Source organism: Rana temporaria, chromosome 8 (assembly GCF_905171775.1).
Source record: "Rana temporaria chromosome 8, aRanTem1.1, whole genome shotgun sequence".
Classification (NCBI taxonomy): domain Eukaryota; kingdom Metazoa; phylum Chordata; class Amphibia; order Anura; family Ranidae; genus Rana; species Rana temporaria.
The window spans coordinates 166,732,656-166,759,358 of record NC_053496.1 but is presented as its reverse complement, the minus strand read 5'-3'; the positions used below and the strand labels follow the sequence as shown (position 1 = coordinate 166,759,358).

The 26,703-nt window shown below is 45.7% G+C and overlaps 2 protein-coding genes across 3 annotated transcripts in view; one reads left to right on the top strand and one right to left on the bottom strand.

Annotated features, from left to right (window-relative positions):
* LOC120909931 (oocyte zinc finger protein XlCOF6.1-like) overlaps nucleotides 1-26,703 on the top strand; it is a 487,791-nt gene that overhangs the window by 446,074 nt on the left and 15,014 nt on the right. The window lies entirely within an intron of this gene.
* LOC120909880 (zinc finger protein OZF-like) lies at nucleotides 465-26,596 on the bottom strand. Of its 2 annotated transcripts, XM_040321658.1 has the most exons (9): nucleotides 26,377-26,596; nucleotides 23,896-23,964; nucleotides 23,683-23,799; nucleotides 20,962-21,059; nucleotides 12,428-12,518; nucleotides 11,708-11,797; nucleotides 11,436-11,518; nucleotides 8,267-8,378; nucleotides 465-1,770 (listed from the first exon to the last, which is right to left on the bottom strand). In XM_040321658.1, the coding sequence occupies exons 3-9, from the start codon at nucleotides 23,714-23,716 to the stop codon at nucleotides 617-619; spliced, it is 1,662 nt and encodes a 553-aa protein (XP_040177592.1). In that variant the 5' UTR covers nucleotides 23,717-23,799; nucleotides 23,896-23,964; nucleotides 26,377-26,596; the 3' UTR covers nucleotides 465-616. The 2 variants fall into 2 exon arrangements, with proteins under 2 accessions (XP_040177592.1, XP_040177593.1); XM_040321659.1 differs by lacking the exons at nucleotides 11,708-11,797; nucleotides 12,428-12,518; nucleotides 20,962-21,059 and having other exon boundaries at nucleotides 26,377-26,595.

Here is a 26,703-nt window from a genome sequence, read left to right as displayed (position 1 = left end):
CTGATTACATGCCGACAGCCGCGATCGCTTTGTTTACTTCCGGGTACCGGGCGTGATGTCATAACATCGCGCCCGGTCCTCCGATGGTCATAGAGATGACTGTGACCGTCTGGTCACCAGTCATCTCTATGGTACACCAACGAGCGCCGGCCGATTCGCTCTCCGGGCCCCCGATGGCACGGGAGAGCCCGGAGAAGCACCGGATGGAGGCGGGAGGGACGTCCCCTCCCGCTGCCTAGAAGAACGATCGAGCGGCGGAACCGCCGCTTTGATCGTTCTTCTGGTGCACAGAATCGCCGGCTGAAGACGGCGATATCTGAATGATGCCTGTAGCTGCAGGCATCATTCAGATATCACTGCACAAAGTCCAGGACGTCATTTGACGTCCTACGGGTCTCAAGTGGATAAGCTCGTCTTCGGGTTCATCTTTACTGGAGGAAAAAGTTGGAAAATAAATGTTGTGGTTGTTGTGGAACAGGAGTAGAGAATTTTCTTTTAGCTTTTAATCCCATTCGTATTTGTAATACAATTCTATAATTATTTTGTAAAGGAACAAAAGAGTCAGCACACACATACAGCCACTTTGGCTGCCCCGTCCTGACGCAGGAACCCAATGTCACCTGTGGGAAATCAGGTGTGAGATGAGGTAGTCCCTCCTTGGAAACCGTTTCCCGCACTCCGAGCACGAATAAGGTCGTTCCCCAGTGTGAGTCCTCTGATGCAATATTAGGGTTCCTCGTTGGGTAAAACACTTCCCGCACTCTTCGCAGGAAAACGGCTTCTCTCCCGTGTGAACGATCTCATGCGTGATAAGGGAAGACTTCCGGGAGAAGCTCTCTCCACACTCAGAGCACGAATACGGCTTCACCCCCAAGTGAGTCCTCTGGTGAGCAAAAAGATTTCCAGTCTGGGCAAAACATTTGCCGCACTCGGAACAGGAAAACGGCTTCTCGGACGTGTGGGTTCGCTCGTGGATGGCAAGGTATGACCTTTCAGTGAAACACTTTCCGCACCTCGAGCATGGATATGGCTTCTCTCCGGTGTGAACTTTTTTATGCCGGTTAAGAGCTGAAATTCGGGGAAACGACTTGCCACATTCAGAACATGCATGTGGCTTCTCTCCCGTGTGACTTCTCAGGTGTCTGATCAGTTGGGCTTTCCAGGCAAAACTTTTATCGCAGTCAGGACACGAATATGGCTTCTCCATAGTGTGAGTCTTCTGATGCGAGATGAGGGTTCCCCGTTCGGTAAAGCATTCGCCGCAGTCCGAGCAGGAAAATGGATTCTCGGTTGGGTGGGTCGTCGTCTGGTGCCTGATCAGCTGAATCTTCCAAGAAAAGCATTCGCTGCATTCGGAACATGAGTAAGGCTTCTCCCCCGAATGGGTCCGCCGATGAGCCATGAGGTTTCCTTTCTTGTTAAAAGATTTGCCGCAGTCTGAACACGAATAGGTCCTAGTTTCTGCATGGGATTTTTTGTGCGCGGTAAGTTCTGCCCTCTCGGGAAAAGATTCACCGCATTCAGAACACAGAAAAATTCTGCCCCCTCTACGAGCTTTAAGATGGGTAACTGGGCGTGACGGAACAGGAAGAGGCCCTCCACGTTTAGAGGGATTACATGGTAGGTGTGCATTATTGGGTGCTGGATGGAGATCTGGGGTCATGGGATCTTCTTCTGAAGAATCGGAGGTGATGTCCTCATCTTCAATTTCATCATCACCTGGAGAGAAAGATGGAGGCTTCTCCATGTCATAGCTTCTGTATTGTCCATCTACAGAAAATAAAGTATGAATGGGAATAAGAATTCAGGCCTAATAAAATGACAGGATATACCGTATTTTTCGCCGTATAAGACGCTCCGGCATATAAGACGCACCCAATTTTAAAGAAGGAAAATCTAGAAAAAAAAGATTCTGAACCAAATACTGTAGTAAAATATTTGCCCCCCCCACTGGTCATCACCATCACACCACCCCCACATTAGTAATAGCCAGTAACATTGCCCCCACATTAGTATTAGCCAGTAACATTGCCCCCACATTAGTAATAACAGCCAGTAACATTGCCCCCAACATACCCTGTTTCTCCAAAAATAAAACCTACCCCTAAAATAAGACCTAGTGTAATTTTCCAGGAGGACTGCAATATAAGCCCTACCCTGAAAATAAGCCCTAGTTTAAAATGCTTGTAAAATCCTATAACCCACTCTATTACAGTAGTACACAATGTACAATGTGTGTGTTTCTGTAATATAAATGCAGGGAAGAGAGCTCCGGCAGGTCACAAAAGCGCAGAGCGGTGCTATAATGAAGGTATTTGGCACAATTATATTACAGAAATACACACATTGTACATTATATACTACAGTAATAGAGTGGATTACAAGATTTTACAAGCATTTTAACTAAGTTCACACTGGGGATTCCTAACAGGCAGGTAGAGAGAGTGGAAGAGAAGACAGCACATTACATAGTAAGACCTACCCCAAAAATAAGCCCTACTGTGTCTTTTGTTGCCAAAATTAATATAAGACCCGGGCTTATTTTCGGGGAAACACGGGTAGTAATAATAGCCAGTAACACTGCCCCCAACATAGTAATAATAGCCAGTAACAGCCAGTAACACTGCCCCCAACATAGTAATAATAGCCAGTAACATTGCCCCCCCAACATAATAATAACAGCCAGTAACAGCCAGTAACAATACATTGCCCTGCCCCCTAATAGCCAGCCCAACACACCTCACTGTTCCTCCGATGCGCACTCTGTTAGGATCTGCGCGCAGAGGGGTGATGACGTCAGTGTGCGCCGCCGCCGGGTGTACCAAGATGGAGGACGGGCTTCCGGAGCTTGGCCAAAGCCGCGGTCTTTCCTTAGGCCGCGGCGGCGTTCGGATCGTCGATCGGACAGGTAAACTTGTCTATTCGCCGTATAAGACGCACCAACTTTCCCCCCCCAGTTTTGGGGAAGAAAAAGTGAGTCTTATACGGCGAAAAATACGGTGGAATAGCGATTTTTTGTTTTTGTGGGTTTTTGGATTTTCTTTATCGATTGTGATAAGGATTAAAATAAATACAAATTATATACAGTGGAACCTCGGATTGCGAGTAATGAGTGTTTCGCAATAAGAGCACTGTATTTAAAAAAAAAATTGTGACTCAGTTTGCAAGTGTTGTCTCGCAAAACGAACACGATTCGGGCCAAGGCAGATAGCTGCCATAACCCTGGTATTTTCTGCACCATCAGGCAGCTCTCTTTAAGATAAAAGAGGTCTCTGCGGCGGATTCGCCACAAGATTTCTTTTATTAGCGGCGGGAGAAGTGCCCCTCCCCTCTCGTCATGAGCCAGTCGTGTCCTCTGCTTACCGGAGCAGCCGGTAGCGGCGGAGACGATTCGATGCTGTCCCCTCAGTAGCATGGAGATGAGTGAGGGAATGATGGCCCCCACTCGGCTTCATAATATTGGATGACGGAAGTGACGTCAAATGTCACTTCCGCCCAATGCTCTTAAAAAGGAGAATTTTTTATTTATTCAATACTAATTATTCTTACTGTTTCTGCACCCCCGACAGTTTTACTTCTATATTTGTCGTAGGTTCCCTTATATCACCCCCTTTTGCTTTTTCTTTCCTATTCTTCCCTCTCTCCCCCTTTTTTCTCTTAGATTTTTTTCTTTTATGTTTCTTTTTCTGTTGCTCCCGCTCTCTCCCTTCACCCTGCTATTGGAGGGGAGAGGACGGGAATTAACAAGATAAATTACATGGTATGCGTTTGAAGATATTGGCCCGGATTCACATACATCGGCGCATATTTATGCCGGCGTAGCGTATCGAATATACGCTACGCCGGCGCATCGCAGAGAGGCAAGCACAGTATTCACAAAGCACTTGCTCCCACTCGCTGTCAAATCTACGCTGGGTTTCCTCGGCGTAAGCCAGCGTAGGTGGAAGTGGGCGTGAGCCATGCTAATGAGGCGTGACCCCATTCAAATTACCATATTTGAATAGGAAATCAATGCGAGCGCCACTTGCGGCCAGCGTAAATATGCACCCACGATACGACGGCGTAGGCAAGTTACGTCGGTCATAGGAAGCGTATTTTTAGGCGTATCTTATTATGTGGGTCGGCGCATAGATACGACGGCGCACATTTGTACTTACGTCGGCGTATCTTGAGATACGTCGGCGTAAGTGCTTTGTGAATCCGGGCCATTGTTCATATTGCCAAATTGTTGAAAATAAATAAAAAAAAAATAAAAACTCTCGGTCTAATGTTTATCAATTTACAGCTTTGCTTTACCAGCAACATCTGCCACGATCTTTACACTCTTAAGCATCATACACATCAGGGCCGTCTTTACCGCAGGGCAAATGGGGCAGGTGCCCTGGGCCCTGTCACTGTTGGGGGCCCAAAGCAACCCCCTTTGAAAAAAAAAAAAAAATTTTTTTTTTTTTTTTTTTAGGGGTCCGGAGGCCCCCAGGGGCCCGGAGGACCCCAGGGCCCCAGATGGCAACCCCCCTTTTTTTTCTTTATTTTTAAATTTAAAAAAAATTATATATTTTTATTAAAGGGACAATTTTTTAATATATTTTTATTTTATTTTTTATTAAAGGGCCAATTTTTTTTAGAGGTCCGGGGGTCCCCAGGGGCCCATAGTTCCCCAGGGCCCCGGATGACAACCCCCCTTTTTTTATAAAAAAAAATCTTTTATATATATATATATATATTATATATAAAAATGTTTATTATTATTATTATTATAGGACCCAGAGGTCCCCAGGGCCCCGGATGGCAACCCCCCTTTTTTTTATAAAAAACATTTTTTTTATATATTTTATTTCTTTTTATATATATATATATATATATATATATATATATATATATATATATATATATATATATATATATATATATATATATATATATATATATATATATATATATATATATATATATATATATATATATATATATATATATATATATTTTTTTTTATTAAAGGGCTCAGAGGTCCCCATGTGGCAAACACCCTTTATCTTTTTTATAAATGTTTATTTTTTTATTTTTGTTTATATATTTTTTTTATTTATTTTTTATTTAAGGGCCCAGAGGTCCCCATGGCCCTGGATGGCAACCCCCCCCTTTTTTTTTATAAATGTTTCTTTATATATATTTTTTATTAAAGGGCCAAGAGGTCCCGGATGGCAACCGCCTTTTTTTTGTAATTTATTTTTATTAAAAAAAAAATATTAAAGGGCCCAGAGGTCCCCAGGGCCCCAGATAGCAACCCCCTTTTTAAAATATATTTTTTTTATATATATTTTATTTCTTTTTTTCTTTTTATTAAAGGGCCCAGAGGTCCCCAGGGCCCCGGATGGCTACACCCCTTTTTTATATATATTTTTCTTTATTTCTTTCTTTATTTCTTTTTTTGTAAAGGGCCCCCCGCTTCTAAATTTGCGGCAGCCCCCCCCCTGCTTCTCAATTTCAGGCGGCAGCACCCCCATCCCGGTTCTCTGCTCCAGGGGGCCCATGCCTGAAGCTGTGTAAGTGGCCCCATAATTCCTGATGGCGGCCCTGCCGCCCGTTAAGCCCCTGTGCTGCCCACAAATCAGGCTGAAAATCATCAGCGGCATGCAGCCAGTGACAGTACTGCTTCCCTTCCCAGTGTTTTAAAATGTACAGCACCCCTGGCTTCCCTTTGGACGCGCACTTCTCCCTTCCTGCCACTGGGTGCTGCTTGCATATAAAAGTGAATTAGAATGTGATTTTATAACATCCCCAGTTTGCTCTTCCTGAGGCTGACTTCTTCATGTCCTGCTCCTCAAGGTATGTCACTGTTTGCTAATCTATATTGTAAATAGAAGTTTTCTGTAGAGTTTGCCCAAAGTCTTTATAATATTTGATGATTCACTGCAGGTCTGGTCAGTGTTTTAAAAAGTTCCTCTATTTTACACATGGCATGGCATGGGGTCACAGCACCGTCTGTCCATTCTGCTTTAGCACCATGGGACCCCATGCCATGCCAAAAATAGAGGAACTCTTTAAATCACAGACCAGACCTGCAGTCCAGGCTGAGTAAAGCCTCAGAGTACATGACATTACTGTCTGTATTTAACTGCTTGATGAGCTTATTTTGGGCCTGGCTGGTTCACATGTATGTGTTTTGGCGGCCCACATTTGCGCAGGCACAGCAGCCCATTCATTTGAATGGGCCGCCATGCCTGCGTTTCCTGCAAAGAAAAGCACATGCCTCATGTAATAGGCTGCGCACACCTATGCCCATCAAGCACTGAAATACAGCACTGTCTGTCCATTCTGCTGTCTGCTGTGACTTATCTGCAGTTCCCGCACTGTCAAACTTGCTGCATTTTTAGATGTTTAGGTCACGCTTTTAAAAACACAGTGCGTTTGTGTGTGCAAGAACTGCAGGTAAGTAGCATGGTGCAAAAGCAGAATGGATTTCAAGGCAACTGTATTTTTAAAATGCTGAATGCACCTTTTTTCTGCAGGAAACAAAGGCATGGCAGCCCATTCAAATCAACAGGCTGCTGCGCCTGCACAAATGAGGACCGCCAAAACATACATGTGAACCAGCCAGGCCCAAAATGAGCTGGAGGGGGGCCCAAAAAAAATGTTTGCCCTGGGCCCAAACCATATTAAAGACGGCCCTGATACACATGATCGGATTTTCAAACGGGAATTGTGTGATGACAGGCTCTTGGCCTAAAATCCAACCGTTTGTACGCTCCATCGGACAATTGTTGTTGGATTTTCCGTGGACAAATGTTGGATGGCGGGCTTATACATTTTCCGCGGACAACGGTCTGTTGTCAGATTTTCCAAACGTGTGTACAAAAGCCTGTCAGATGAACGTCCAAAGTACAACACACGCATGCTCGAAAGAAATGCTCACCAAACACAACTGTAACAGGAGTCCCTTTTTGGGCATAGGGTGACTGAGAAATTATAATTCATGTTTTGCAGGATATCTTGGAATATTACAAGTTGTTAAAGTCTGACTCCAAATGGTTTTGAGGTGTTAATTGCGTCTGCTCGTAGACATTCCATTGTGAGATGCTAATTAGGTCTGCTCTAAGATATTTCATTGTGTATGCTAATGACACTGTTTTGTGTGTGGAACGTACTTGTCAACTGTAGTAATTAGGTCATGTTAATTATGTCAGACTGGTGCCAAAACGTCTGACATAGGAATGTGTATTATGCAGGTGAATCGCTTATTGGCGGAGACGGGACGGAGACGGGACTATTGGCAGACAATTGTGTGCCGTAATTATGCAAGACAAGTTCCTGGCCAACGCCCTTCGGACGAAAAAGGTCTGACGCTTTTTCTGCGGAAAATTCGATCGTGTGCACGAGGCTTTAAGCCCCATACACACTTTTAGATTTTCTGCTGACTTTTTTCTTCCGATTTACCAAAACCATATAATATGAGGTCCAACCTTAAAGCGGAGTTCCACCCAAAAATGGAACTTCCGCTTTTTGGAACCCAACCCCCCCCCCCGCCGGTGACACATTTGGCACCTTTCAGGGGGGAGGAGGTACAGATACCTGTCTAAGACAGGTACTTGCACCCACTTCCAGGCATAGACTCCCGTGGGAGTCTACGCCACTTCCCGCCCCCCCACTGTCTCCTGGGAAACACACTTTTCCCAGGAGAGAGCGGGGACCAGTGACGGCACGCCGTGCTATTTGCGCATGCACAGTAGGGAACCAGGCAGTGAAGTCACAAGGCTTTACTTCCCGATTCCCTCACTGAGCATGGTGGCAGCAGCATCCGAGGACCGAGCGATTGCTCAGCCTCGTCTGTCGACATCGAGGGCGCGCTGGACAGGTAAGTGTCCATTTTTTAAAAGTCGGGTAGTCGGGTAGCCCTCCGCTTTAAGAGTTTCTGTTTGTATGCAATCAGGCAGGCCCTTGCACTACATGGTTTTGTAAATCTGAAGACAAAAATATGCAGAAAATCTGTGTGTATGGGGCTTAAGACTGGTCATAGACTCTCAGGCCGGTTTGGCAGGAACTGGCCAAGATTCGAACCATGTATGGGCAGGCTGAATGTATCAAGTTGATCAATCGATCAGCTTGGGTACAACCAGCCTTGTCCTCTTTTGCATAGGATTATCTCTGTGTTCTCTGACTGTGTTGATGGGCGGGAATCATTTTTCTTTCCCAGTGGTTGCAGGAAAGAAAATCACTCCATCTATGCCTTACAAGAGAAGTTTGTTGGTATTTTATGTTCATAACTCACCTGTTCCGATCTCCGGAGGATCTCCAATGTCATCACCTGGTCCATCACCCCCTACAGATGTCTCCTCTGCAATCTCTTTAACCTTGATTTTAAAATGAATCAGGTTTTCATCCTGAAAAAACACAAAGCAAAAAAAATAATATACAGAATATATTATCTAAATGTGTTAGAGTTGTGTCATATTGACTAAATATACACATACACCAGCTGTAAGGGAAAGAATTTGGCATTAACCACTTAAGGACAGAGACTCTTTTTGACACTTGTTGTTTACAAGTTAAAATCATTTATTTTTTGCTAGAAAATGTGAAAGATAATGTTACGCCGGGTAAATTGATACCAACATGTCACGCTTAAAAATTGTGCCCGCTTGTGGAATGGCAGCAACTTTGACCCTTAAAAATCTCCATAGACGATGTTTAAAAATGTCTACAGGTTACATGTTAAGAGTTACAGAGAAGGTCTAGGGCTAGAATTATTGCACTCGCTCTAACGATTGTGGCGATACCTCACATGTGTAGTTTGAACACCGTTTTCATATGCGGGCGTGATTTGCGTATGCGTTCGCTTCTGCGCGCAAGCTGGGCGTGACGGGGCGCTTTACATTTTTTTTTTCCTTATTTATTTTTATTTTTACACTGTCTTTTTAAAAAAAAAAAAAAATAGGTCACCTTTATTCCTATTACATGGAATGTAACCATCCCTTGTAATATAAAAAAAAGCACGACAAAAAGACCAAGGGGCAGATCCACAGAGCGAGTACACCGGTGTATCTACTGATACGCTGGCGTACTTTCAGATTTCCCGTGTCGTATCGTTGTTTTGAATCCTCAAAACAAGATACGACGGCTTCTGGGTTAGATCCGACAGGTGTACGCCTTCAGATCTAAGATGCAATACTTCGGCGTCCGCTGGGTGGCGTTCACGTTGTTTTCCGCGTCGGGTATGCAAATGAGCTATTTCCGGCGATCCACGAACATACGCGCGGCCGTCGCATTCTCTTACGCCGTCTCTAGTCGGCTTTTTCCGGCGTATAGTTAAAGCTGCTTTTTTGCGGCGTCTAGTTAGATTTGCCATGTTAAGTATGGCCGTCGTTCCCGCGTCGAAATTTGAATTTTTTCTTTTTTTTGCGTAAGTCGTCCGTGAATCGGGATGGACGTAACTCACGTCTAAGTTAAAAAAATGACGTCCTAGCGACGTCATTTAGCGCAATGCACGGCGGGAAATTTCGGGACGACGCATGCGCAGTTCATTCGGCGCGGGGACGCGCTTCATTTAAATGAATCACGCCCCCTAATCGCCGATTTGAATTCCGCGCCGTTACGCCGCTTGAGATACACTACGCCGCCGTAACTTACTGGCGCGAATTCTTTGAGGATTCGAACCAGCAAAAAGTAAGTTACAGCGGCGTAGCGTATCTCACATACTCTGCGCCAATTTATTTGTATGTGGATCTGCCCCCAAAGATCGAACATTTACAGGCATCAGGGCATTTACCTCAAACATAGAGGGTTCGCTGGGGATTTTTTTTTTTGTGTGTGTGCTATATTTATATATGGAGAAATGAATCCCAGAGTGCTACGGTTTAGCCAAAGTGACAGTGAAACCCACAACGCAACCACCTGATAGGGAAGGACGCAAGGTTACCCATTTGGCTTAAAGTGGTTGTAAAGGAACAAGGTTCTGTGTGCAAGCAGCACCCCCTAATACTTACCTGAGCCCCGTTTAAGAGAATTGGGCAGAAGTGACGTCGCTTCCGCCATTCAATGTTATGAGGGGAGGAGCCTCTCCCCCGCCCCTCGATAAAAGTGATCTTGCGGGCAATCTGCCATTGAGGACACTTTAATCTGAAAGCCAGCCACGTGCCATTGTTGAAAATACCGGGGTTATGGCAGCTAGCCGCCATAACCCCGGTATTTTAGCGTCAAAGTACCGACATACAATGACGGCGATTTGCACTAAGTGGTTAATATTTTAGCTCTCTGAGATCTTATTACAGGACAGGAGGCAACATATCACCTCCAAACCGCCTGTCCACTGTGGAGCAGCAAGGCTGCCGCATGTGAGAAGGTGCCCTAAGTACCCGCATGTGAGAAGGTGCCCTAAGTACCCGCATGTGAGAAGGTGCCCTAAGTACCCGCATGTGAGAAGGTGCCCTAAGTACCCGCATGTGAGAAGGTGCCCTAAGTACCCGCATGTGAGAAGGTGTCCTAAGTACCCGCATGTGAGAAGGTGCCCTAAGTACCCGCATGTGAGAAGGTGCCCTAAGTACCCGCATGTGAGAAGGTGCCCTAAGTACCCGCATGTGAGAAGGTGCCCTAAGTACCCGCATGTGAGAAGGTGCCCTAAGTACCCGCATGTGAGAAGGTGTCCTAAGTACCCGCATGTGAGAAGGTGTCCTAAGTACCCGCATGTGAGAAGGTGCCCTAAGTACCCGCATGTGAGAAGGTGCCCTAAGTACCCGCATGTGAGAAGGTGCCCTAAGTACCCGCATGTGAGAAGGTGTCCTAAGTACCCGCATGTGAGAAGGTGCCCTAAGTACCCGCATGTGAGAAGGTGTCCTCCTAAGTACCCGCATGTGAGAAGGTGTCCTAAGTACCCGCATGTGAGAAGGTGTCCTAAGTACCCGCATGTGAGAAGGTGCCCTAAGTACCCGCATGTGAGAAGGTGCCCTAAGTACCCGCATGTAAGAAGGTGCCCTAAGTACCCGCATGTGAGAAGGTGCCCTAAGTACCCGCATGTGAGAAGGTGCCCTAAGTACCCGCATGTGAGAAGGTGCCCTAAGTACCTGCATGTGAGAAGGTGTCCTAAGTACCCGCATGTGAGAAGGTGCCCTAAGTACCCGCATGTGAGAAGGTGCCCTAAGTACCCGCATGTGAGAAGGTGCCCTAAGTACCCGCATGTGAGAAGGTGCCCTAAGTACCCGCATGTGAGAAGGTGTCCTAAGTACCCGCATGTGAGAAGGTGCCCTAAGTACCCGCATGTGAGAAGGTGTCCTAAGTACCCGCATGTGAGAAGGTGTCCTAAGTACCCGCATGTGAGAAGGTGCCCTAAGTACCCGCATGTGAGAAGGTGCCCTAAGTACCCGCATGTGAGAAGGTGCCCTAAGTACCCGATTGATCAAATTCTAAACCACCACATCATTTTTAAGACCATTACATTAACCCACCTCATTATCCTCTGAGATGTCATCTTCCTCCATAGAATGCTCAGAATTAGAAGGACTAGGAGTATTTCTGTTACTGGATCCATCTGTAGGAAACACACAAACCAAGAGACAATGGGGGAGATTTACTAAAACTGGCGCACAAAGAATCTTGGTTACTATGCACAGCTGCACCAGGTTTTGTGCGCACCAGTTTTAGTAAATCCCACCCAAAGTCATTGACTCGAGGACAATCCTTGAATCTTTTCCAAATTTAATGGCAGTAACTTACTTACCTGCGCCGACCTCAATAAGAGTTTCCTCCTCTTTAATGCCCGCGAGTTCCTCTTTTTGAGCTTTGACATTTTTTGGAGTGTCTCTGGTGTCTGTGAATAAAGAGGAGAGTGAAGCCCCCTGTACTGAGATGTATGAGAGACCCCAGAGAGTGTGTGTGGGGGAGGGGGGGGGGGGGACTGGTCACGTCTCTTGGCTGGTAACACACAATGACATGATGTGAGGAGGAGATCCGGAGTCTAGGGCAGGCCATAGATGATGCACTTATTATTTCCTGAAAACAAGTCGATCGATGGATTGGCTTGGGTACAATCAGCCTGCCCATAGATGAATCGAATCTCGGCCGGTCCCTGCTGAACAAGCCAAGATTTAAACCATCTATGGCTGGCGTAATAGAGGCTGATGGCTCCCGATTCCCCCACTGGGCACATACTGTCTCCCCATTACTGTCTACTGACAGAGGAGGGGGGAGAAGAAGAGATTGTTGTAGTGACTGAACAAGGAGGATCTGGGACTCTTCTCTGGATTGAGATTGCATTCACACCTGAGGGACGCAACGCGTTTGACACCAAAGTAGCTTATGTACCTTTTTTGGCACTGAGCCAAGTGAGTTTTTGCAGGTTTTTTTGTTTGGAGTGCTATTAAAAAAAATAAGAGATTGTTGTAGGGACTGAACAAGGAGGATCTGGGACTCTTCTCTGGATTTACTGTTTATTTCTCACCTGTGCTGACCTCTGGAGGAACGTCCTCCTTACATGGATCATCATACGGCTCTTCTTCATGTTCAACTTTAATAATATTTAGGTCTTCAAGCTGCAAATACACAATGACCCCCCATTTATGATTGAAGATGAAACACAAGAAAATGAAAGCCGATTTCTTTTTTTTTTTTTTTATAAATCTCTTTATTTAAATTTTCTTTTTTTTATCCATACAAAAAAATAAGATCATACACATTTATTACATTCATATTTTACTTTGCTAAAACTCTAATGACATTAACATTGACCTTATTCCCAAAACATTCATACAATATCCTTTCATCCAATGCCATTCATTCTTCTTCCTCCCTCCCCCCCCCCCCTCTCCCAATGGTGTGATTATCTCCCCAATTCTCCCCTCATCCTGACGCTGTTATAGGGTTCTCTATCCAGTTTGCCCATATTCTTCTATATTTCTCCCCGTGTCCTCTATTACAATATGTCTCTCTTTATAATATCAGGTTGCTATTTACTAAATTTTTCCACTGTGCTATTGATGGGGCCTCTGTTTTTTTCCAATTTAGCACTATTACCTTCCTGGCATAGAATAGTAGCAGGCCTATCTGCGTTTTCCTTTCTTTTGAAATAGCATTACCCTCTATTAGTCCCAAGAGACAGATCTCTACTTCTTGTTCCAACCTTACAGATGTCACCCTTGCTATCATTGGCAAGATCTCGCTCCAGAACGCTACTATTTTTGGACAAAGCCAGAATATATGTATGAAGTCCCCTGACTCCACTACACACCTCCAGCAATTCTGAGAATTGCTTGGCGAAATCCTATGCAACTTGTATGGTGTATAGTGGCTTCTGTGTATGATTTTATATTGTATCAGTTTATCACGGAGTGATACTAAAATCTGCAGTGGGAACCTCCATACTTCCTCCCAATTTTTCAAACCAGGGGCTTCCTTCTTCCAATTTTCCTTTAGTTTACTTATATCATAGGGTGTGATGTTTATCAGGTATCCATAGAACTTTGAAATTGTCCGCTTCCCACCTTTTATCATTTGTTCCACCTCAGATTCCATCAATTGTGGGGTCCCCTCTGGGAACTGAGCTATTATGGCATGGCTGAGCTGCCTATATCTAAACGCATAGCTCTCGGGAATATTCCAGATCTGTCTCATTTCCCCATATGATAGGAACTTTCCCTCCTGTATCAGCTGTGATATTTTCTTCACCCCGTATTTGGTCCATGCTCCCGGGTCCTGAACTGAATCCAAATGTGGCAATTCAGGATTCCTCCACAGAGGGGTATTTGGAGATAGAATATTTTTTTTTTCCCCCTTCTCTTCCTATGGCAGCCTTCCATGCTTTAACCGTTGTTTTCATTGCTGGCATTAAGTCCCTCCTAGTTTTAATACCTCTATATAACAATCCCTGCAGTGCCTCTACCGATTGGACCACTGTTGCTTCCAACATAGTGGCCGGATCGTAACCATCCGGGTTTAACCATTTTCCTGCTGTGACTAACTGTGCTGCTATATAGTATTTATGAAAGTCTGGAAATGCCAATCCCCCCTGTGCTTCCGGTCTCATAAGTGTACTTAATTTTATTCTAGCTGGTTTATTAGCCCATATAAATGCGGAGAGCATTCCATGTATCTGTGTAAAAAAACTTTTCGGGAGCCACTGTGGGGAGTTTCTGAAAGCATACAAAAATTTAGGCAGAACCTTCATCTTCACCAGGTTTATACGTCCCAGTAGAGACAGAGGGAGTGATGCCCAAATCTTTATCTTCCTACCAAGTTCCTGTATCTCCGGGTCTAAGTTTAGTTTCCTAAAATCTTCAACCTGACTAGATATTTTAATGCCTAAATATTTAAATTCCGAGACCCATTTCAATGGCATGTTTGGGGCCGCGTTTTTTTTTGCTCCTTGATCTATAGGAAATAATATTGACTTGCCCCAGTTTACTTTAAGCCCTGTATATGCCGAATATTCATTCAGCAATTTCAGAGCTCCTTCCAAAGATGGACCTGCATCTCTTAAAAATAGAAGCATGTCATCGGCATACAGGGCTACCCTCTCCTCCAGCCCCCCCACCCGGAGTCCCCGAATATTAGGTGTGGTCCTGAGAGCCTCTGCCACTGGCTCTATTGCAATTGCAAAGAGCGCTGGAGAAAGAGGACAGCCCTGCCTCGTGCCTCTATATAACTGAAAAAAAGGCGACAATCTTCCCCCCAATTTCACTGCGGACATTGGCCTTTCATAGATTATCTGAATCCACTTGATGAATACTAGTGGGAATCCCATCCTCCTGAGTACTTCCCAGAGAAATGGCCACTCCACCGTATCAAAGGCTTTCTCGATATCCAAAGAGGCCACTGTCCTTGAACCCTCACAGATATGATGTGTATGTATATTCGTATAGAGCCTGCGTAGGTTAATGTCTGTTGTTCTTTGTGGCATGAATCCTGTTTGATCAGAATCTATTATGCTTCTCAGCAGGGGCTGTACTCTGAGTGTCAATATTTTTGTCAATATTTTCAAATCTATATTTAATAATGCAATTGGCCTATACGATGAGCATAGCTTTGGGTCTTTGGTTTCCTTATATATTAATGTTATATGTGCCTCTCGCATAGATTCTGGCAGGGCTCCTTGCATTAACCCATTTGTGAATACTCCCGCTAGTTTAGGGGCTATTGTTGCTCCATACCTTTTATAGAATTCTACAGGGATTCCATCTGGGCCCGATGCCTTTCCTCCCGGAAATGTTCGTATGACCTCCATAATCTCTTCCGCCTCGATGGGCCGGACCAATTCTCTCCTCTCCCCATCTGTCAACCACCCCAAGGCTATCCGGTCCAAAAGGTCCGTCATACCCTCCGGGCAGGAGCCGGACGGGAGAGAGGAAGTGTAAAGCATGTTATAATACTCTCTAAAGGCCTCCAATATCTCTTTAGGTTCTTTCACCATCTGTCCATTTGAGTCTTCAATCTCTGAGATAATTGTGGCTTGATGTTCTTGTTGCGCTAGCCTAGCCAGAAATCTGCCCCCCCTATCTCCCTGTTCAAAGATATTTTGTCTATTTTTATGTATTTCCAGTCTTGTTATTTCTTCCATATGCAAATGAAGATCTCTATGTGCTGCCATCATTTCATCAAAGTTAATATTGCTGGGGTCCTGCCCATATCTTTCCCTTTGTACATCAATCTGTATTTTCAACTCTTGTTCCTTAATTTTCTGTTTTTTGTTAACTGTTGAGATATTTGATATATATTGCCCTCGTATATAGGCCTTAAACGCATCCCATACCGTCTCTACCGAGGCTGATCCTATATTATTCTCCCAGTACTCCCTCATTATTGGTATCATTTTCTCTGCTATCTCTGGGTGATCTACCCATTGCGGAGTTAGCCTCCACAGAGACGCGTTTTTAGGGATTGGAATACGTACCGATAGAAACAAAGGAGAATGATCAGAGAGGCCACTCGGCAGATACTTGGCCTCCGCGATGTCTGCTAACATCGCGGGATCAGTAAATGCCAAGTCAATTCTAGATGCCGTCTTATAGGAGGTGGAGAAACAGGAGTATCCCCTTTCTCCTGGATTCTTCCATCGCCAAACTTCCGTTACCCCCATTTCCTGTGCCCAATTATATAATTCTGAAAAATGTTGTTTAGGGGGTTTTGGTCTGTCCAGCTCTGGTGACAAGACTGCATTGAAGTCTCCTATTAGTATCAATCTCGCTGGCATATGCCAAATGATTTTTTCCATTATCTCATTCAGTACTGCCACCGAGAATGGAGGTGGAATATACACAGCAGCTATAACATATCTCTGTTTGCCTATCTTATATACCAAGATAACATATTTTCCATTTGCATCTATATAGGCCTTCTCTATTTCTCCTGGAAAGGATTTATTCACTAGGATCGACACCCCTCTAGCATATGAAGAATACGTAGAGTGATATGTTTTCTGTATCCAGGCTTTTTTTAACGTTATTACTTTTTTCCCCATCAAATGCGTCTCCTGCAATACAATCAGTTGGGGGGAGAATTTTTTTATGTACTGGAACATTAAAGCACGTTTAAACTTTGAATTCAGTCCCCGAACATTCCAGGATAGTATCGAAAAGCAGTTATCCTTCCCAGGCATGGTATCTACAGTATGCGAGGGTTTTAAGCCTCCGTTGTTCAGTATACCTTTTAGGAGGTATCACTTGGGTACCTAAATCGCACCATTGACTTTGGGTATTTAAATCACACCATTGACTTCCCCATTCTCTCTTCATTCTTTCATTCATTCCCCCTCCCCCCACCCTACCTCTCCCCACTCCCCTCTCTTTTGTCTTCCCCCATCCATTCTCGGATGGGAGTGGAGAGGAATTTCTTCTATCCCCTAACTTACGGACCATAATTCTTCCTTTAGGTCTAGTACCCTGATACATTCAAAAAAAACAAAAAGAAGAAAAAAAAAAACAACCACCTATCTCCCATTCACTTGTGTGGCGGGCTCCTCTACTCCTCTATATATTTCAACTACACCTCTGCATTTTTTGTGTTATTCCATATCTTGGGACCTTTCCCCTAATAGAAAAAAAAAAAAAAAAAGGAAACCCCACACATGGCAGAGTGAACGGGGGGTGAAGGAGAGGGAACAGTTCCTGTCCACCTCCCTCCCCTCTCCCACTCACTTGATTTTAGAGCACCCAGATACTCCCTATTAATTGAATTAAAACAATATTTCCATCTATGCAAATCAATATTCCTAATCTATCACTTATTCCTCATGCATTTCCCTTTTTCCCCTAGGGGAGCATTACATATACATTATGTTTTATTATCCTCCCTGTGCCCCCTTTTCCCCTTTTCTTTTTTCTTTCCTTCACCCCTCCCCCCCCAAAAAAAAAAAAAAAAATCGGAAGCAGGACTGATAGTGAGGAGAGCAAGTCCTGCACACAGGATTGGGATACGCTTGTCGTTTTACTGTGGTTATTGATGAGTGGCGTTGCGTCCCAAACCGCAAATACGCACCACCTTTAACATCAAGGCTGCCATTCGATTGGGAATTTTGAAACATCCTAGCCCAGGGGATTCAAAGGCCGTGGCTGGGCTATAGCCAACTGCACTAAAGGCTTGCTATCTGGTAAGCTGATATACAATTCCGGTGGTGGGATCTCACACACTGTATGCATGTCACCTGGTGCATTGAAAAGCTAACATCTCTACATGCAAATCAGCCTCTGATCAATACAGTGATTCTGTCTTTGCTGGAGAACCAATCTAAAATCCACTACTACTTATACCATCTGTGGACTGTTTAACTACTATATTCATTTGTTTTTGATATCTGGCGCGGCTTTTTATATTGTTTTATTTTCTTGTCATCACACGCTAGCCGCTGCCTGAATTTACGGTGTTGTGATAGCGCGGTTTTTTGGTGTATATTATATTACTTTGTTTCTATAAATGACCAATAAATATCTACGTGTTCCGTGTTTATCTTAACCTAGTTTACCGTGATATTACAATTCCTTATGTCACACAAAAAAAAAAAATAAACGCTCAAGAAAAAAGGGAGAGAAAAAAGATCCCTTTCTTTTCCTCCCTCTATCCGAAAACATCTTGATAGGAGGGGGGGAGGAACGGTTTCTATCCCATAATTCACGTATTCTCAAGTGGCCTAGTGCTCCAGTGCTTAATTACTTATTAATTATTATTGCTCCATTATACCCAAAATTCTAATTTCCAATTAATTCTTATAATTAATCACTCATTCACTAATTCAAGATGTGTGTTCCTTTCTTCCCTAAGGGGATATAATTAACACTAAACACTATACAATATCCTCTTATATACCCCTGGTTTATACCTTTTCCCTCCCCCCCCCCCCCCCCCCCCCCCCCCAAACCAAACCTAAAAAAAAAAAAAAAAAGAGAAAAGGTTCCAATTGTCAAATTTCACATTTGTGTATGTGATTGGCCCCACATCATGTGGAGTCTGCAGAGGAAAAAAAAAAAAAAAAGAGAAAAATGTCCAAAAAAAAGAAGAAAAATCTTGCAGCCAGTGCCAGTCTGTCTATTTAGTATCCAGCCATTCCACCGCTTGGGCTGGGGTCTCAAAAAAATGGGTGTATGTCCCATCTGTCACTCGCAGTTTACTAGGGTATAAAAGACTATATTTTAACCCCTTTTCTCTCAGTCTTCTACGGATCTCTGTATATTCTCTTCTTTGCTGCTGAATCTCTCTCGGATAATCGGGGAAGAACAGCAACTTAACGTTCTCGTACTGAATATCTGCCCTTTCTCTGGCTGTTGACAGGATTTGATCTCGGTCTCTATAATTCAGTAGGCGCACCAAGAAAGGGCAAGGAGGTGCCCCTGGTTTGGGGAGACGGAACGATGTTCTATGTGCTCGCTCTACCACAAACGTTGTAGTTGTCTCTGCCAATTTCAATACTTCCGTTAGTAGTTTTTCCGCAAATTTGATTGGGTTTTCTCCCTCAGCTCTCTCTGGCAGGCCTAAAATGCGTACATTATTTCTCCTTAGGCGGCTCTCTGTGTCTACGGCCCTGTCCTGGAGTTCTTTTATTTGTTTTTTCAGAGTACGCCATCCTCCATTCTCCTTCTTTAATTCCTCCTCCACTTTGGAGATGCGGATCTCCATCTCTGCCGTTTTTTTTTGTATTTTGTCAAACTCACGTTTTATTGAACATACGTCTACTGCCAGGGCATCGATTTTGTTTAACAACACTTCACTACTTGCTTTGATTGCCTCTAAAATTTCCCTTCCAGAAGGGGCACACTCCAATTCCCCTTCTCTCCCAGTTTGAGTCTCTGCTGGTATCCCTTTTGATGGGGAGCTCTTAGGGGATTGCACAGGCTGTGAGGATTGTGTAGGCTGCAAGGATTTTCCTGTAGCCCCTGTTACTTTTACTGTTTTTGCTGCCATTGCTTGGGGGGAGGAGCAGGGGGTCAACACTGGCACATGTGGTTTTGCTCGCGTTTTACTTGGTGCCATTTGGCCTCATAGCCGTTCATCAATGATGGTTAATTAATTTGCCGTTTTCTACCATGGATACCAACTCCCAGCTTCAAAGCTTACCCAAGATGAAAGCCGATTTCTAGCTATGATTTTATAGCATAGTTCCACTGGTCCAACTTTGACTAATGTGACTATGCATATTTTATATCCAACCGATCCCTGGAGAACCTGCAAATCACTGTAGTAGTCGCCACTATTACTGTGATAGCAGAAGTCTTTTGGGTCCAGGAGGAGATCGTAACATCAATACCCCGTCTCTTCATCTCGTCCTATTAGAGAATGTTTTGTATTCATTGTTAAATGGTGGCATTAACCACTTAAGGACCGCCGACTGTAAATATACGTCTGCAGAATGGCACAGCTGGGCAGATGCACGTACCGGCACGTCCTGTAGATCTACCCAGCCGTGGTTCGCAGGCGTTGGCCGAAGCTCCGGGACCGCGGGACCCGATCGCCGCTGGGGTCCCGCGATCGCTCCCCGGAACTGAAGAACGGGGAGAGACGCATGTAAACACGGCTTCCCCGTGCTTCACTGTGGTGGCGCATCGATCGTGTCATCCCCTTTATAGGGAGACACAATCGATGACGTCACTCCTACAGCCACACCCCCCTACAGTTGTAAACACACACTAGGTGAAACATAACCCCATCAGCGCTCCCTTGTGGTTAACTCCCAAACTGCAACTGTCATTTCCACAATAAACAATGCGTTTTAAATGCATTTTTTGCTGTGAAAATGACAATGGTCCCAAAAATGTGTCAAAATTGTCCGAAGTGTCCGCCATAATGTCGCAGTCACGAAAAAAAACACTGATCGCCGCCATTAGTAGTAAAAAAAAAAAATTAATAAGAATTCTATAAAACTATCCCCGATTTTGTAAACGCTATAAATTTTGTGCAAACCAACTGATAAACGCTTATTGCGATTTTTTTTTATCAAAAATATGTAGAATACGTATCGGCCTAAACTGAGGAAAAAAACGATTTTTTTTATATATTTTTGGGGGATATTTATTACAGCAAAAAGTAAAAAATATTGATTTTTTTTCAAAATTGTCGCTCTATTTTTGTTTATAGCGCAAAAATTCAAAACCGCAGAGGTGATCAAATACCACCAAAAGAAAGCTCTATTTGTGGGAAAAAAAGGATGCCAATTTTGTTTGGGAGCCACGTCGCACGACCGCGCAAATGTCAGTTAAAGCGACGCAGTGCCGAATCGCAAAAAGGGGCCTGGTCCTTTACCTGCATTTTGGTCCGGGGCTTAAGTGGTTAATAAGCAATCGAGCCCCTGTGGTTACAATGAAGAAGGGCAGACACTTGGCCCTGGACCCCGAAGACTGCTGCTATCAGTGTAGTAGCTGCAACTACTAAAGTGATTTGCAGCTTCTCCGGGAATTGGTCAGGTATTCAATTTAAGCTGAACCAATCTAACTATGCTGGAAAATTCAAACCTAAACTTCAGCTTTAAATGTAATTAAGACCATCAGATCCGCCTACCTGATCCTCCTGAGGGATCTCCTGATGTTCCTGTGTGGAGTCCCGGGAATACAGAGGACGGGAACATCTCTCTGGGGGATTTCTCTTACTGGATCCATCTGTAGGAAACACACACTGACTGAATACATTGGGCTAGATTCAGGTACAATTGCGCTTTTTTTACGGAGGCGCAGGGCAACGTTTTTGCCCTGCGCCCCCGCAAATTTACTGCGCTGCCCTTGATTCACGGAGCAGTAGCTCCGTAAATTGCGTGGGCGCGCCGGCAAAATGCCCGGTGTAAGCGCGCGGAATTTAAATGATCCCGTAGGGGGCAAGAATCATTTAAATTAGGCACGTTCCCGCGCCGATCGAAGAGCGCATGCTCCGTCGGGAAACTTTCCTGACGTGCATTGCGGCAAATGACGTCGCAAGGACGTCATTTGCTTCAAAGTGAACGTGAATGCCGTCCAGCGCCATTCACGAATCACTTACACAAACGACGTAAATTTGAAATTTCGCGACGCGGGAACGACGGGTATACGTAACATTGGCTGCCCCTGCTAATAGCAGGGGCAGCCTTACGCGAAAAAGGCCGTACGGAAACGACGGAAACTGGGTACGCAGGGCTCGCGCAACGTTGTGATTAGGCGTTAGTATGCAATTTGCATACTATACGCTGAGCACAACGGGAACGCCACCTAGCGGCCATCGCAAGAATGCAGCCCAAGATATGCGGGCATAAGAGCCTTATGCCGCGCATATCTTAGGCTGCAGTCGGCGTAACGAGGTTCCTGAATCAGGAGCATTCGTTACGCCGGGGCAAGTAAGCAATTGCGCTGTGTAATTATGGTTACACAGGCGCAATTGCTTCTTGAATCCGGGCCATTGTTTCTATGTCTTTATATCAGAGGATGTTTGTATCTAGGTTAGGGTGACCAGACATCCCTGGTTTCCGGGAACAGTCCCCAGATTGAGGACACTGTCCCCGGTCGGAGCAGAGGGAATAGTTCTTCAGTTTCGGGTGCATGCCCATTCAGCTCCGCTCGCATTTTCTTCGGCCTTGGCTCAAGTCCCGGCCAGCCACCTGCTTATCTCCTTGCCTTCCCTGGCGGAGTGACCTTCCTTCGCTCCCCACCCAGTAGTAGACGGGGCACGGAGAGTAAGACTTGATAGGCTGTGATGGGCAGAGAGTCGCTGATTGCCGCCATTACTAGTAAAAGAAAGAAATATGTGTCCCTGGATTTCATTTTAAAAATCTGGTCACTTTAACCACTTATCGACCGCCGCATGTACATATACGTCCACAGAATGGCACGTACAGGCAGATGGGCGTACATGTACGTCCCTGCCTTTCCGCGGGTCGGGGGTCCGATCGGGACCCCCCCCGGTACATACGGCGGTCGGAAATCGTCTGGGAGCGATTCGGGATGAGGGGGCGGCTATTCGTTTATAGCCGCCCCGTCGCGATCGCTCCCCGGAGCTGAAGAACGGGGAGAGCCGTATGTAAACACGGCTTCCCCATGCTTCACTGTGGCGGCTGCATCGATCGAGTGATCCCTTTTATAGGGAGACTCGATCGATGAAGTCAGACCTACAGCCACACCCCCCTACAGTTGTAAACACACACTAGGTGAAACATAACTTCTTCAGCGCCCCCTGTGGTTAACTCCCAAACTGCAATTGTCATTTTCACAATAAACAATGCAATTTAAATGCATTTTTTGCTGTGAAAATGACAATGGTCCCAAAAATGTGTCAAAATTGTCCGAAGTGTCCGCCATAATGCCATAAAAATCGCTGATCACCGCCATTAGTAGTAAAAAAAAAAAAAAAAATTATAAAAATGCAATAAAACTATCCCCTATTTTGTAAATGCTATAAATTTGGCGCAAACCAACCGATAAACGCTTATTGCGATTTTTTTACCAAAAATATGTAGAAGAATACGTATCGGCCTAAACTGAGGAAAATTTTTTTTTTTATATATTTTTGGGGGATATTTATTATAGAAGAAAGTAAAAAATATTGAATTTTTTTTTCAAAACTGTCGCTCTATTTTTGTTTATAGCGCAAAAAATAAAAACCGCAGAGGTGATCAAATACCACCGAAAGAAATCTCTATTTGTGGGAAAAAAAGGACGCCAATTTCGTTTGGGAACCGTGTGGCACGACCGCTCAATTGTCAGTTAAAGCGACGCAGTGCCGAATCGCAAAAACTGGCCTGGGCCTTTAGCTGCATTTTGGTCCGGGGCTTAAGTGGTTAATCTAGGTGGATCCGCTATACCAGGCGGTCTACAAACCTTTTGAGCAAAAAGCCAGCTTTGTATCCTTTTGGCTTTAGGGGGGGGGGGGTGGACACTGTGGCCAGTGGGAATTAACAATACCCCATCCATTGCTTTAGTGGGAGGAATAGTGTCGCATTGTTGGAATTAGTGGGAGGAATGGTGCCCCACCATTGGTGCCAGCGGGAGGAATGGTGCCCCACCATTGGGAGAAATGGTGCCCCACCATTGGTGCCAGTGGGAGGAATGGTGGCCCACCATTGGTGCCAGTGGGAGGAATTGTGCCCCATGATTGGTGCCAGTGGGAGGAACGGTGTGCCATAATTGGTGCCAGTGGTTGGGTTATTGTCTCAAGACCCAGGTAAAGTCAAGTGCCACATCTGGCCCCTGGACCACAGTTTGGCAACCACTGATCTATACTCTTTTTCTCCTTTTACAAGACATGAAAGTTTCCTCTTACCCGGTGATGTGAGGGGCGACCGGTTCTCCATCATGATGTCTTCTACAGATCCTCAGATCCTTCTATATATTGCCACTCTTCTGTATGTCGGAGTTTGTACTTAGAGTAAAGGTTGACCTGCAGCAAGTATCACAGCATTAGAAAGATGCCAGTATTGATCATAAAGAAAATTACTAAGCATTCTGCCCAACTGGGGACCTTCGTCTTCCTCACCATAGACCCCGTCCAGACATATCAGAAGCTGCTGGTGTTCCTATGGTGTTGGCATTTCTTCTCTTTGTCCTAAAAAATAATGAAAAGGTTCTCTTTTTGCAGGCCTGTAAGTAGACAGCTTCACCGTTATAAGGCTTCCTGCCCGCCGCATGGCTGATCCCATGGAGCCACTACTCTTTGTTACTTGACCAATCACAGCTTCTCTGACATCACAATACATGTAGGTTTGGAGCCTAGTCAGAACATGCCATTGCCCATCAATTATTACCAATCTTTAAAAAAGGTCTCCTGAGGCCTATCACCAGCCTCCAACTACACACACACAGCATGTCACCAATTTCCAACCATCTCTAGCAGTCTGTGCCAATCCTCTATAGCACTGAATATTATGTGTGTCTCCTGTGGATGTCCGGGGCCACACAGGTCCAACAGAATGAAAAGGATACATATCTGTTTACTAAAGATGCTATGACCTGGTATAGATTGAAATGTCTGTTTTGGGACCCCTTGCGGTAGCAACAGCTGTATGGCTTTCTGGGGAATAGTTCCCTAGTACCGTCAGCCCCAGAGGAGCTCACCGTCAGCCCCAGAGGAGCTCACCATTAGCCCCAGAGGAGCTCACAGTTTGCCCACAGAGGAGCTCATCATCAACTCCAGAGGAGCTCGCCGTCAGCCCCAGGAGGAGCTCGCCGTCAGCCCCAGGAGGAGCTCGCCGTCAGCCCCAGGAGGAGCTCGCCGTCAGCCCCAGGAGGAGCTCGCCGTCAGCCCCAGGAGGAGCTCGCCGTCAGCCCCAGGAGGAGCTCGCCGTCAGCCCCAGGAGGAGCTCGCCTTCAGCCACAAAAGGAGCTCACCTTCAGCCCCTGAGGAGCTCATCATCAGCCACAAAAGGAGCTCATCATCAGCCACAAAAGGAGCTCATCATCAGCCACAAAAGGAGCTCATCATCAGCCACAAAAGGAGCTCATCATCAGCCACAAAAGGAGCTCATCATCAGACCCAGAGGAGCTCACCGTCAGCCACAGGAGGAGCTCACCATCAGCCCCAGAGGAGCTCACCATCAGCCCCAGAGGAGCTCACCATCAGCCCCAGAGGAGCTCACCATCAGCCACAAAGGAGCTCACCATCAGCCACAAAGGAGCTCACCATCAGCCACAAAGGAGCTCACCTTCAGCCACAAAGGAGATCACCATCAGCCACAAAGGAGCTCACCATCAGCCACAAAGGAGCTCACCTTCAGCCACAAAAGGAGCTCACCTTCAGCCACAAAAGAAGCTCACCTTCAGCCACAAAAGGAGCTCACCTTCAGCCACAAAAGGAGCTCACCATTAGCCCCAGAAGAACTCACAGTTTGCCCACAGAGGAGCTCATCATCAACTTCAGAGGAGCTCACCTTCAGCCACAAAGGAGCTCACCTTCAGCCACAAAGGAGCTCACCTTCAGCCACAAAGGAGCTCACCATCAGCCCCAGGAGGAGCTCACCATCAGCCACAAAGGAGCTCACCATCAGCCACAAAGGAGCTCACCTTCAGCCACAAAGGAGCTCACCATCAGCCACAAAGGAGCTCACCATCAGCCACAAAGGAGCTCACCTTCAGCCACAAAAGGAGCTCACCTTCAGCCACAAAAGAAGCTCACCTTCAGCCACAAAAGGAGCTCACCTTCAGCCACAAAAGGAGCTCACCATTAGCCCCAGAAGAACTCACAGTTTGCCCACAGAGGAGCTCATCATCAACTTCAGAGGAGCTCACCTTCAGCCACAAAGGAGCTCACCTTCAGCCACAAAGGAGCTCACCTTCAGCCACAAAGGAGCTCACCATCAGCCCCAGGAGGAGCTCACCATCAGCCCCAGGAGGAGCTCACCATCAGCCCCAGGAGGAGCTCACCATCAGCCCCAAAAGAACTCACAGTTTGCCCAAAGTGGAGCTCATCATCAACTCCAGAGGAGCTCACCATCAGTCACAAAGGAGCTCACCATCAGTCACCATCAGTCACAAAGAAGCTCACCATCAGCCACAAGAGGAGCTCACCATCAGCCCCAGAGGAGCTCATCATCAGCCCCAGAGGAGCTCATCATCAGCCCCAGAGGAGCTCACCATCAGCCCCAGGAGGAGCTCATCATCAGCCCCAGAGGAGCTCATCATCAGCCCCAGAGGAGCTCACCATCAGCCCCAGGAGGAGCTCACCATCAGCCCCAGGAGGAGCTCACCATCAGCCCCAGGAGGAGCTCACCATCAGCCCCAGAGGAGCTCACCATCAGCTCCAGGAGGAGCTCACCATCAGCCACAGAGGAGCTCACCATCAGCCCCTGAGGAGCTCATCATTAGCCCCCGAGGAGCTCATCATTAGCCCCCGAGGTATATAAGCATGTAATGTTCTACACATCAGAGGACAGCAGGAAGATGATGATGTGTGGAGGTGACATGATCCCCCCCATACAGAGTGCTGGGACCCCCTTCTCTCATAATAAGAAGACATTATTACCTCCTCCTCACTGAGCTCACACTCTCCAAGATAACACCCCCTCCAGGAGGATTTCCATACTGTTGGAGTCGCTCTCATCTTACCGTGAGCTACAACAAAATGGTCGACAACTCCCCTGCCCTGGGGACACTTTTTTCATAGCTAAGAATGGAAGTTCTTTTTGACGCCAGACTGTGAAGTAAACCTTAGCTTCAGCCAATGATCCTAATAGTCACGTACTTGGTGCAACCGCTAGAGGGAAAGCAGCGGCGACAGTAAGAGGGTCTCTACATCGGGAGATTGGCGGCCATCTTGTCGTAGCCCATGAAGGGAGCTGAAGCAGCGTGA

Bases quoted from the DNA above. Each gene is read 5' to 3' on its own strand.
- LOC120909880 (XM_040321658.1), bottom strand. From the start codon at position 23,716: ATGATGGAGAACCGGTCGCCCCTCACATCACCGG. The intron at 21,060-23,682 runs GTAAGAGGAAAC...TGTTTCCTACAG, and splicing joins GTCGCCCCTCACATCACCGG to ATGGATCCAGTAAGAGAAAT. The intron at 1,771-8,266 runs GTGAGTTATGAA...TATTTTCTGTAG, and splicing joins TCCTCCGGAGATCGGAACAG to ATGGACAATACAGAAGCTAT.